The sequence below is a fragment of the Paralichthys olivaceus genome, chromosome 18, assembly GCF_024713975.1.
Source record: "Paralichthys olivaceus isolate ysfri-2021 chromosome 18, ASM2471397v2, whole genome shotgun sequence".
NCBI lineage: Eukaryota > Metazoa > Chordata > Actinopteri > Pleuronectiformes > Paralichthyidae > Paralichthys > Paralichthys olivaceus.
Window position 1 is genome coordinate 4,114,207 of NC_091110.1, and position 12,306 is coordinate 4,126,512.

Below are 12,306 nucleotides of genomic sequence, written 5' to 3' on the forward strand. Positions count from 1 at the left end.
AAAGCGATTCTTAGATGAATCCACAATTTATATAATCATTTATCACAGCTGTATAGCTCCAGCTGCAGAAGTGAAATTGTGTTTAATGCATGTGAAATAATATTGTAATGGTTTCCAGTCATCTGTCTGCATTGTAAGGTCTTTATTTTTTTAAAGTTCAGTTTAAGTTGATCAAATGGATAAATATTAATAATAAATATATAACAGATGCATTCTTCAGGTCAGCTTTTATTTAGACATATGCAGATTCTTTTTTTCGAGACTGTTTAAGTCTCATATAAGTTCTTTATCACAGACCTGGGTCTGCACAATTTGTCTTCTATCAACGACACTAAAATCACATTAAAAAAGTGTCTCTGCAGCGTGGACATGCACAAACAGGCATGAGAGCGTTGATGCAGATCTGGTAAAAAAAATGTGAACCCATCCTTTCATTTCAGTATCGTGTTAGTTATGCATCACTGGCACAGTTCAACCCGACCTGTACCCAGGAGCACACACTCAGTTCGATCACCTGTTTTAGATTTGCAGCAGCTCGAGCCTGGCCGGGCTCATAATGTAAAATTAACTCTCCTTCCTGTTCCAAATGAAAATGTAAGCATAATCCCAGAAGTGCAGTAAAAAAAATAGTGTGCGGGCCAAACACAGCTCCTGGTCTCACACATGGCAGTGGCAGATCACTTACCCCCAGAAACCACCACAGTCAGGTAAAGTCTTTGATTTGAGCAGCTCCTTTTTACGAGCTCGGGCTGGTCCAGTACTGACATGAGGACGACAGTGTGGCAGATACTGTCGAAAAGAACAAGCAGTTGAGTGATTTGGTGATCGATGGTGAATTAAAGGAATGATTTGATGTTTTTTATTTGGAAAAAAAAACAAAGGCCTATTTGCCCCCGTTAAAGTCCAATGCAGGCTGAAGGTATTGTCAGACGGTGCCTTGGCCACAATAGACACTGATACTAAACTGGCATCTATTAAAACATATTCTATGAAGCAGCTGGTTCATGGGAAGCAACAGTGCAGTCACCACTTCCTATTTGTTTCATGTATGATGAATATTGAATTGGAATATCTGTTATCTTTCATATATTTGTCCAATAGTCCAGACTGTAATGAAGAAATATCAGGCATGTGCATAGTGCCAATATCAATGGACATTGAATTTGGTGTGGATCCAGATAATGATTTGGATTTTGTAAATTAATTATTAGGGGTTGATCTGTAGTCAGTTATTGGCAGTGAGACATTTTCATTTCAACAATATCAGAGAATGGATGTTGTGCTTGAGTCTACTGTGGGCAGTTTGCAGAACATTCCTGTAAACATGCTCTGCTAGTTTGGAAAATAACGTATTTGCATCTGCAGCAGAGTAAGTTGGATGGATTGATACCACTCATAACTTTGTTGAATATAAATACAACAGCTGGTTAGTTCATCTCAGCATAAAGCCTGGAAACAGGTTGGCCTGTTTAAAGGTTAAACACCTGCCATTCTCTCTAAAGCTCACTCATTAACACAAAGTACGCAAACACCTTTGCAACAATATTTAATTAATTCAACTGCAGCTATGAAGTGGGGTGTGTTCATTTCTGTCAAACGATGAATGAGACATGAGAAGACGCACCAGGCGACACATGAACACCCACTTACCTCTAACTTTTGTACTGTCTTTGTTTCAAAATGTTTCCACAGGGAGCAATAGCGGTGCTGCCGTTTTACCTTGAGAAAACTGAAACTTCACAGCAACAGGAAAGATGTAAGAGATTAAGAATCTCAGCTATGAAACCACGTCTGTGTCTGAAATGCAATCCCTCCTAAAGAACTGCAATAGTGCTCTGCATTCACTTAATGACATATTATTTCAGTGTCCAAAGTCTTGCAAATATTTTTTTGTAGCACAATATATTTAGATAGTGACAGTAGAGGAGTAGCAACATGTGGTCCTGTGTAAGACCCCTCAGATGAAGATCACATCATGGTTGGATTTTTCTCAGAAATCCCACATGCAGCATGTCACCTTTAATCAACTAAATTTTAAGCTTTGACACTTCTGAGGTAGAAAGATTATTTTTATCTTTAGGCAAATTTGAGGTTCATTATTTTTATTGGGCTACATTTCTGGGTCAATATTAATATTCAGGCTAACACAACACACTGGTTTGGTAGTTTTAGTGCATCAGGAGGAACTACAACACAATGGACGCTGGTTATAACTCTGCTGTGATGAGGCGGATCTAACGTTGCAAACTAAAATGAGGTGCTTCTCTGTTATATTTTTGGCCCTAAAATGCCTCCATACTTCTTTTTGATAAAGGTCCAGTGTGTAAAATTTAGGTGAAAGGGATCTTTTGGCAGAAATTTTATGGAGAATAATCCTCATGATGTTTTCACTAGTTAGTTTAATCTAAATTGTATGATTTGTAGTTTTCTTTACCCCAGAAAAGGCCCTTTATATTTAAATACTTTATATTTACATCAAGGGGGTCCTCTCTATGGAGGCCGCCATGTTTTTAACATTAGTCCAGACTGAACAAACTAAACATCTTTCGAGTTTTTATGACAACTGAAGGCTACCACAATTTCAACACTAGATATCACAAAATTCTACACACTGTACTTTTAAGTTTTTTTTTTCTCCTTAATTTTTGTGTGTGTTTGATTTAAATATATGCATAAAGGCAATAAAGACTAAAGTGGGAAAATTTTAATTGAATAAGAGTCAAATCATTACATCTTGTTTACAAATGTTTTTTTCGAATAAAGTATAACGTTCACATTTAAGCTTCAGACAACATAGACAGAGGAAGAAGAAGGGCGTAAACAACATTAGGCAAAATCCGGTCACGACCTTAATCATTACTGCGACTTCAGTCTTAATCCTGTTGAGTAACCGAGCGTTGTCTGTGTGCAGCTGTTCCTGGTGAAGAAGCCTTTCCATCACCGATTACGGGGGTGGTATGTGCTCAGGTCAGTATCCTCAATCCAGATGTTGGAGCCAGGAGACTGTTCAACAAAAGCGAGGTTTGAAGTGGTGGACAAGTGGACAAGCAGAGTGCTGTCTCACCAGTCCTTCAATCGCATGGCTTGGGCAGGACCTGACCTCCGACCTCGTGACCTCACCTCTTGGCCTTCTTCTCCTTCATGATCTTCTTGCTCTCCTCTCTCCTTCGCTTATTGACGGGGTTTCGTGGGTCGTAGATCTCAAAAGTGTCCTCGTCCTGCATGTTGGCATCCTTGACTTTTCTGGATTGCTCATCAAACTGCAAAACATGTGCCATCCTAAATCAGATAGAGAGATGGGAGGAGAGAGTTCAAAGATCTGCAGCACAAGATCCACTAAATCACTGCTCGGTGGCTTTTCCCTAGAGGCTAGTCCCCTTTTTTTTTGTTGCTTTGAGCACTTTGATTTCTTCATCATTACTCTTGAGAACTGGAAAAACCTTGGATTTGAGAAACCATTTATACAATTCTGATGGCTGGTTATATATTTTCAGGAGCAAATAATGATTATCATTATCATGTTTCATGAATAGATGAAAATGTGGAAGCTGAAGTTGAAAACAAAAGGGGGAAAACAGACAGAAAGAATGTACAGTAAAATAATAATTAAATCAGAAACAAAGAGATGAAAACAAGACAAGTCAAAACTGATGCATTTACAGCTAAACTGTAAACTATTCCGAATAAATCTTCTTTAACTGATTATAGGGAAGATGCAGATTAAGATTCTGTGTTTAACATTTAGTTCAGGTAACTTTGTGACTGATCTCCAGTCAAATGGCAACCTCTCTGCACCACTACAGGTGCTATGTATGTTTCCTTCTCTTTAAATATGAAGACTGAATTTAAGTGTACGACCGATGTGCAAATGATTCCTAATGCCAATCTGAATTGGTAATTGATTGGTACTGATTACCACACTGTGTTTATGAGCCTTTCTTTGTTACAAAAAACTATTTCATTAATTTATCTAAACAAGGCCTTTTGGAGAGTCAGTCAGATTCCCCAACGTTAGCAGTTTGATATTCATAAAACAATCGGAATTTAATCTTGATATTATATTCTCAACATCAATTCTTGAAATGCAAAATAAAAAAAAAAGTATGCCCGGCCTGAATACTCTGTAGTTTAGTGTTGAGAATGTAGAGTACGGTGTTTATCAGAGCTTTTTCTGCCTGCTGACAACAAAGCTGATAAGACTGTTGAGACTCCAGGCTCCTGGGTCAGAGGAGCTGCAGAGGCAGGATATCGTTCTCTGAAGGTTCATCACAATGACCCCTCTACCTTTAACATATGGTCGTACAGTCGTAAAAATAAAAGTAGTAGTTAGCGCAGCTTTTAATGACTTCTGAAAGCTATGATGATTAAATAAATCAGTGCACTCCAGATGAGTGGCTGGACTTTGTCCTGCTGACTCTACTAAAACTACTTTTAAAACATTCTATCAGTGGGAAGCCATGTTGAACTTAGGTCACATTGTTATGAACTCAGATTTTAAGCCTTGTATAGGATTTTAAAGACACTGGGGTCCAGACAAAATGATTAAAACATGATTTTGACTTTAACTTATTAATAGTGGTGTTCAAGTTGCAGCAAAGTGGAGCTGAATGGGTCCTCTTACTAAAAGTGGGAAATACAGTATCAGGCTCAGACTCTTGAGACATCTTAGCAGTTAAAAAATGTTGAGTGAAAGCCCGAGTCCCAAGAGAACAGACGGTCATGTGTCTTTCATTTCCCAAGTCAGTTTCTGTTCCCCCGAAGAGAGATTAAAGAATCAGGACATTCCTCACAGGACATATCAGTGTCAGACACTTCACAGATAAAACAGTTTCTCCCACTGACAGGATTTCTTCAGCTGCTCCATGAATGCTCACAGCAAATTTGAACAACAAAGCAGGAGTGGCGAAACAATTGTTAGGATTCTTTTTATAGCGACGTCTCCGGCTACATCTCCTACGTGCAGATCTAAGTGGAAAATCAACCATCAGACATAAGTGAAAGGTGATGGATATTGTTGTGGACGGAGAATATGTTTGGCCATGAAAGCAGCATGGCAGAGTCAGTCGCTCCGTACGCTGCTTTGGTCCAGACCAAAATACCTAAACAACCACTGGACGTCATACCATAAATATTTGTACTGTTAATGGTGCCTGGAGGATCATACCTAATGACTGTGTTGATCCCTGACCTTTCATCCAGCGCCAACATTGGGTCAACATTTTAATTTCGCTCTTCTTCTTAATGCACCTTCAGGTTGGCCTTTGACATATTGAGAGTAAAACATCTATTGGACGGGTCACCACAGAATCTGGTTGAGACAAGTCCCTGCTAGGGCAGTTTGGTGATCCCCTGACTTTTTTTGTTTGGCACCATCATCTTGCCAAAATGTCAGTTAGTCTGGTTTATGACCATTTTTGTAACTTCATGAAACTGACAATCCAATATTCAAAACCACATTACCACAGCGATTGGCCCACTGTGCGGAGTTGAGAGGAGCCAGGGTCTGAAGTTCTCTCTCAGGATTTCTTTTTTCGTTCATGACATAACTACTACTGTCACTTTTCTACACTTTCCTACAATCGAGTGCAACATAATGAAGGTCTTCAGAGCGAAGACCGTCTGAAAATGTGTGTCGTTAACCCCACATAAACACATCTGATTCCCCACACGGTTGGAAAACATGTCATACTTGTTCTTTTCTAGCATAAACCCAACAATTCATCTTGTTTGAATACAGTGTCAAGTTATTCTGGGGCCTTATTCGAAAGATGATGGAAGAGGGCCTTCAAGACTCCTGCAGCAGGACAACGTGCCTCTTTGAATTGTTGATCTGTTCCTCTTGATTGTAAGATAAGTGAAATACTGACTTTCAGAAGGAGTGACCCTTGAAGTTGTCATTGACGGACCATTGACGGGTCATTAAGTCATAAAGAACTATCTTAAAAGACAAGAAGAACAAGGCGTCTTGCTTTGAGTTTTTCAACCCAGTTTAGGGTTTGCCTTTCACTAATGAACAACCCAGATTTTTTCACTCATGTTCACTGTGCAACACAACACAGAGATCTCTGGAGTGTTTGGGTGAGGGGTGGTGCAGAGGCCGGATGTAAGTTATATATTCCACTGCAGAATCACATGTTTTTTGTTTAGAGCACATCGACACCACCCCTTATCACCAAAAGCTCTCTTGACATCTTGCCAGCGTCTTCTATTTGTCATCGCTGTTTCATTTTCTGTCTGTCACATGCTAGAAACGTCATCAACACGGCCACTCCTGCTGTGTTCTCACATTAGCTTATTCGGACATTCCCCCTGCGTTTTTACTTGGGGGGGCTGGCCGGAGAAATTTCAGATAATATCAGGAGGCTCTCACTCGGACTTTCGCGTTCTCATATACAGCCCTTACAGAGAACGTCAGGAGATAATCTGGAGTTGAGTGCAAAGCAGCTACATAGAAGTGGCTACGGTTTGCTCTGAGTTGGAAAAAACAATAGACGCTGTCTTGCCCCCTCAGAGCCCTGATCTCTACATCTTGAAGTCATTCTGGGATTATTCAGCAAAGGAGAACTTGTGCGAATACTAATTTGCCAAAGGTTTTTCTGTTAACAGCACTTCATATGAAGTTAGCTGACTAATAATATCTAGTATCTTTAAGTGTTTAAGTACTGTACATCAGTCCCAGGGGGTTTACTCATACTGCTACATCACAACCGTTGAAAATTCCTCATCATCTTTCTTATCTGTCGATCTTATCGACAGAAAAAAATTAACACAACCTTGTGCTGTATTCATCTGAGTGTGCTGAATGTAGAAAATGTACTTCAAACTGGCTCTACTAAGTCAAGAAACTGCATTTGCTCTATTGTGTATTTAAAGATATTTTGGGTTCGATGCCTCGTCGACTGTGTGAAGCATGTGGTATGTCTGCTCCCGTCTCTGGCTGAGTGGACACTTTGAGTATGTTTGTGTGCGTGCGCTCTCTGCACTCTCTCCTGTGTTCATTTGAAATCGGCAGGAGTTGTGACAGCTCATCTAGAATGTCATGGCTACACTCTGGCAGACCCTGTGGACTCCTGCTGTGTGAGCGGGCCGCCTCTGATAATTTGTCTAGCAGCCTCAGTGATGACAGTCCGCCGGCCGCACAGCCTCTGAGCCTCATACAGCTCCGAGACGTGATGTGGAAACTCAGCATTCAGGCCTTATCAAAACCACTCTGTGCTGCCGTGATGCAAGGCAACAAAAGCCTTTACTCTGTTTATTATTCTTGCTTTTTTTTACTCAAGTAGGTGTAAAGAGATTAAGGGGTGCAGGAGGGATGGTGAGAGCAGCGGCAGCCTCTTTGCATTGAGACTGTGAACCCTATGAGGTTGTGTGTGTTATAGCACAGACCAGGAGGAGGAGGAGGAGGGGGCTGCAAAATTTGTAGACACAGACACAGATGGAATAGTTTACCTCCTCTGGCCCAGACTTGACTTCCAATGTCTGATCTGTTGTAACCCACATTCTGCTCACAGTGCTCCTAAAGTGGCACAGACTTCCCACTGGTGTTTTTCTAGGAGAGCTATGCTACTGCCCCTGTCGTTCCCTCGCTCCCTCCCTCCTCACCATACCTGCTGGTGTTGGTTGTGGTCGGGGGCACACTGAGGCGACTACGACCAGGGGAGGCTCCAAACGTCAGCCAAGGCTTCTCTCAAATTCATTAGGGCCCCCACACACAGACTTCAAGGGGGCTTCTCGAGACTAATAGCAACTACAGATTTTGTTATTCTACATCTCTCACACACACACAGACACTTTGCTCAAATTCAAACACATGGTATTCATTTCAAACCCTCACTCCGTGTCGTTAGACTTTGAGATCTTTGGTGAAAAACAGAATATGAGAGGAAAACACAGCGTCAGGGCCGATTTCCTGATGGCCAATCTGGTGGCTGCGAGGTGAAATCCCACCTTGACACACGCACAGACACACACACACACACACACACACACACACAGACACAGACACAGACACACACAACTTGAACTTTCACACATTTATCCAAAACTGAGGTGAGCTCTCGATCTGACAAAAGGTCAGGTTCATCGTTCCCGGTAGAAAACGAGGTTTTGTGACCAGTTTACTGTCTCGTTTATGGTGGTCTGACTATTAAAATAAAGGGTTTCTTTCACAACCTCTTACAATCCAGTGTATCAATAGAATAACACTGTAAACCAGCAGAGGCTGATGAAAAAGGCTTTTTTGTGCCAACTCGTCGCGCTTGAAGTTCATCCTCTATAAAACAATGCGATTGCCAAACTGCTTCTTGAACTCTGCAGGAGCACTCAGGACTCTGCTACTTATATTTGCTACAGTGAATAGTGATTTAAAGTTGAGCGAGGATGCTTACACGAGAGCTATTTTATTCTGCTCTCTTTGGTAATCCAGTATTCTGCTCCAGATGTTTCAGCATTTATTCGCTGCAGGTTTTATCATAAACTACAGCCTGCAATGAAATTACAATAACTGCAGATAAAGTAAGAAGTGTTCAACTTTGAAAGGAAAGTAGTGTCAGACAATGGTGCATATAAATCTGACCTGCTAGTAAGCATCACAGTCTGATGTCAAACTCACCTGTCGTACAATAAATAATCTCTATTCAGAGTCATGACCTCTTGCTAAGACTCAGCGAGGTTGTAGAGGTCTGGGGCTGTAGCAGTAAATTTGTTCTTAAGTAATGCCAGCTGACCTTAAACAGGTTAGGTTTTGTACTTACGTAAAGCTGAAGGGCTTAAGAAATACAGTTAACAAATATTTATCATTTTGGACAATCGGATGATTATCCGACTGAAAGATTAATTTACATTGCGGCTCTTTTTTGTGACCATTTTGACTAGAGTTTCTTTCACCAGTGATTTCTTGTTTCTTAAGCCTCAAAGCCCGACAAGCCCTGGTTACGCAAAACACGGGCAATCATTGGCTGGACAGAAAATCTTTATAGCAGAAATTATACTGCGTTGCCGTTTCAAACACAGCTCCACCAATAGAAGATATTTATGACATACTAAAACTTCTGATAACCTGTTGGCAAACACATGACCTGGAACATTTTGACATCTATACTGTAGATTCATCTCTTTTTATAAAACCGTCACCAAGATTAAAATCAAGTAGAGCATTAAACTTAATACTGACACATTCTCTAATAACAATGTATCTCTATTAAACTAATATCTTTGGTCTAGTGTCAACAATGATGGTTGAAGATTCTAAAGGAGGATGAATGTCTTCCTGTATTAATCGCTCTCTGTGACAGACATCCTGGAAAGATCTGGCCTCAAATTTGTGGTCGCGGTTGTGCAACTCTCACTTTCCATTAACAGGCAAATATGTTCCAACACACTCTAGAGTGAGAGATGAAATAAAGGAAAAAATACACACATTTTTCTCTAAAATGATATCAGGCTCACTGACCATCCTTTGTCATCATCTTCTGCCAGCTCCTCCACGTCGTCGTCCTCTGGAGCTTCGGTGATGGCCGACGACAGCTTGGTCTTGAAGCGATTGAGGAGGGCCAATGTCTGCAGGGCAAAAAGATCAGGCACTGTTCAAACTCACAGGACATAATCAACTTTAACAGAATCCCTGATCAGTCTGCTGAAACCACAGTGCATACTGACCACACACTGAGTTATTTTACCTCTGCCTCTCTGTTTGAGCCCTTCTTCGGTTTTTGTTTTTTGAGATCATCGTACTTCTTCCTTCCCTCCAGGTACTCAGCCACCGCCTCATTGCTTGGCTTTTTGTCTGCTGGACAGACAAGGGAGACATGATACACTCCTCTAAGCATTAGCTGGTACACTATCATCATAACTGGAGTTTTATGAAACTAAGTCCTTATAATTTATGTCTACACATACTGTTGACTTTGCACATTTCCTGCTGGAAAAAAAAAAATCAAAGAATGTTGTAAGGCTGATAGTTTCTTTGTGTCAGAGAATCCCGGAGCTCTCAAGTGCTTGTAAACGAGGTCACCATTTTCCAAACTTTATTGATTTTGTTGGCCGATCAATCAAGAAACGAAACCCCAAGCAAACATATTCCTCTAACACTCCACCCCCAAGTGAGATTATCAATATAACCAAAAATATTCTGCCTGTCAGACTGTAGGTCAAACATGTAACATGTTTTTTCAATAACAATTTGGAATATATATTACACAATACTACCTATTGAACTTAAAAGGGGGCATCTTGCAACCACAGACATGCAGCCTGCCTCAAACTAAATCACCTGGAAACCATAACTCTTGAAAGTAGAAATACCCCTGCCTCACATGTTGTGCAACACTTGACTGATGAGCCGCTAAAAATGGGCAGAACATGATCAGAGAGAAAAAGACAGAAGGAAGTGAAGCTTGTCAAGCTGTGACAGTGATACAACATGTTAATAAGAAAGGTGTAAAGATGAGTCAGCACGGGGCAGTCCTCTGATCTCAGACTGACATGCTCTGCATGGATCCATACTGCTGCCAACCTTCAGAAAGATGTAGTGGACTCACGACCCAACCCAGTAACCTCTCACTCCTACTCAGAGATGACCTACATTACTCCTGCTCCCTTATACACAAACCTTATGTAACTGATCGCTCCGGGGGTAAGGAAGGGGGCAAGGTAAGGCCCCTTTAATCCTCAACTGAGACAGGACGCATGAGCATATGTGCTCTTTGTTCGCTTGGTTTGAGAAAAGATTCAGCAAAAGTCACTACATTGCTTTAAGGAAAATTTAGAAAGGGATTCTTTAATTAGTTTTTTTATTCACTTGTTCAAGCTTTTCGGACGTAACTGTTTTTGGGTTTCTTAATCTTCAGTGATAGCAAACGGTATTAATCGAGAAAATAATCAGCAGAATAAACCATTGATAAAATAGATAGATGGACTGAAGTATACTACAACAGAATGGTGTTTCAAATGAAGAGCTATGATCTGTGTGGTTTATCAAAAGCAGACAGGGTGAATAAAGTCACAGGACTGAAGGCAGCACTGGGAATTTTTTTCCCATCCTGCAGTGGCTGAAAAAGTCTCATCATGGCTGGGCAGAGAGACAATCAGCATGCTGACATTGGTGTCTCATGCTGTTAATGTGCGTCTGTAAATCTCCCAGCTTAGACACTCGGGCAGTGGAGTCACAGAGTGGCAGACGGTGAGGACAGTCTGCTGGCTATTGGAGCCCTTTCTTTCCACAACAAAATGTGATGTCACACACACACACACACCACTGTGCCCCCGGGACAGCGTCACCTCTCTGGCCGAGCTGTGCCACCCCCTGACTGGATGCTCTAGTCGGCTGCACAAAATAAATGATGTAATAGAGAAAACACTGTGATTTAGTAAGAGCAGCCCATGTGTGATTATTGCCTTTTATCATGAGCCTGGCTGTGAAAAGTAGAGTGATTTACACAATCTACAAAGAGACAAATACAGTATATGAACTTAAATCAGTAATACCACTAAACTCTAGACTCTTTTCACAAGGCTGCTCTGAAAAGAACACAGGGCACTTGGATATTAAAGGATGAGGTCACGATTTTGGGAAACATGTTTATATGCTTTCTTTTGAAGCGTTAGATAAGATGATAGATACAGCTCTCATATTTGTGTGCTAAATATAAAGCTACAGCTAGGAGACAGTTAGCTTAGCCTAAACATTGGAAATAAGGGGATCCGTCCAAAGTAAAGTAAAAAAAGGCACCTCTTAAGCTCCCTCTATAACATCATATATATAGTGTGTTTATTTAATCAGTGCTCTTTGTGAGCTTAACAAGACTTTCAGTCAAATGAACAAGTTCAACAATCAATACAAACAATTTAAATATAAAGGAGATTATTGATGTATGTCCCTTCCCATGGTTGGAGAAAATCTACTTATTTAATAAGTTCTTTGACAGAAGTCTCACAGCTTGTTGAGGAGAAAAGGTTGTATTTTAGGAAAAAGTAGGTTCACCTCAGGAGAAATGTAATTGAAAAAAAACAAAGAACCTCAGTTCCATGGAGTGTTTATCATTTCAGAAAACCATGCAATTACTCTTATTTCTCTGGACTTTTTGGCTGCGAATACTCCAAATACTGAGCAGTCGCAGCCCTGTAAATCTGAGTTCCACACTTTCCCCTGCTTCCCACTGCGTCCACACAGAAGTCTGCTCCGCCGCTGGTGGGGCAAATCTTTTTCTTGTGATTTATGAGACCAACAAGTGATCTCCCTCCATCTCTCTCCCACTGTGTTTCTCCACTGCAGCCTGTGACATGCTGGATGCTGACTGATGATGCCCC

General features: G+C 40.9%; 1 protein-coding gene across 2 annotated transcripts in view; it reads right to left on the reverse strand.

Moving 5' to 3' along the window:
- Positions 1 to 2,689: 2,689 nt before the first annotated feature.
- The window catches only part of cwc27 (CWC27 spliceosome associated cyclophilin), a 31,937-nt gene continuing 22,320 nt past the window's right edge, over positions 2,690 to 12,306 (reverse strand). Inside the window, exons 12-14 of one of the 2 annotated variants that reach the window (XM_020081526.2) lie at positions 9,678 to 9,784; positions 9,452 to 9,558; positions 2,690 to 3,279 (exon numbers count right to left, since the gene is read on the reverse strand). In XM_020081526.2, the coding sequence (XP_019937085.2) occupies positions 3,117 to 3,279; positions 9,452 to 9,558; positions 9,678 to 9,784 (377 nt within the window). In that variant the 3' untranslated portion in view covers positions 2,690 to 3,116. Of the gene's footprint in view, positions 3,280 to 9,451; positions 9,559 to 9,677; positions 9,788 to 12,306 lie in introns of both variants that reach the window. The other variant, XM_020081525.2, reaches the window with a different exon arrangement.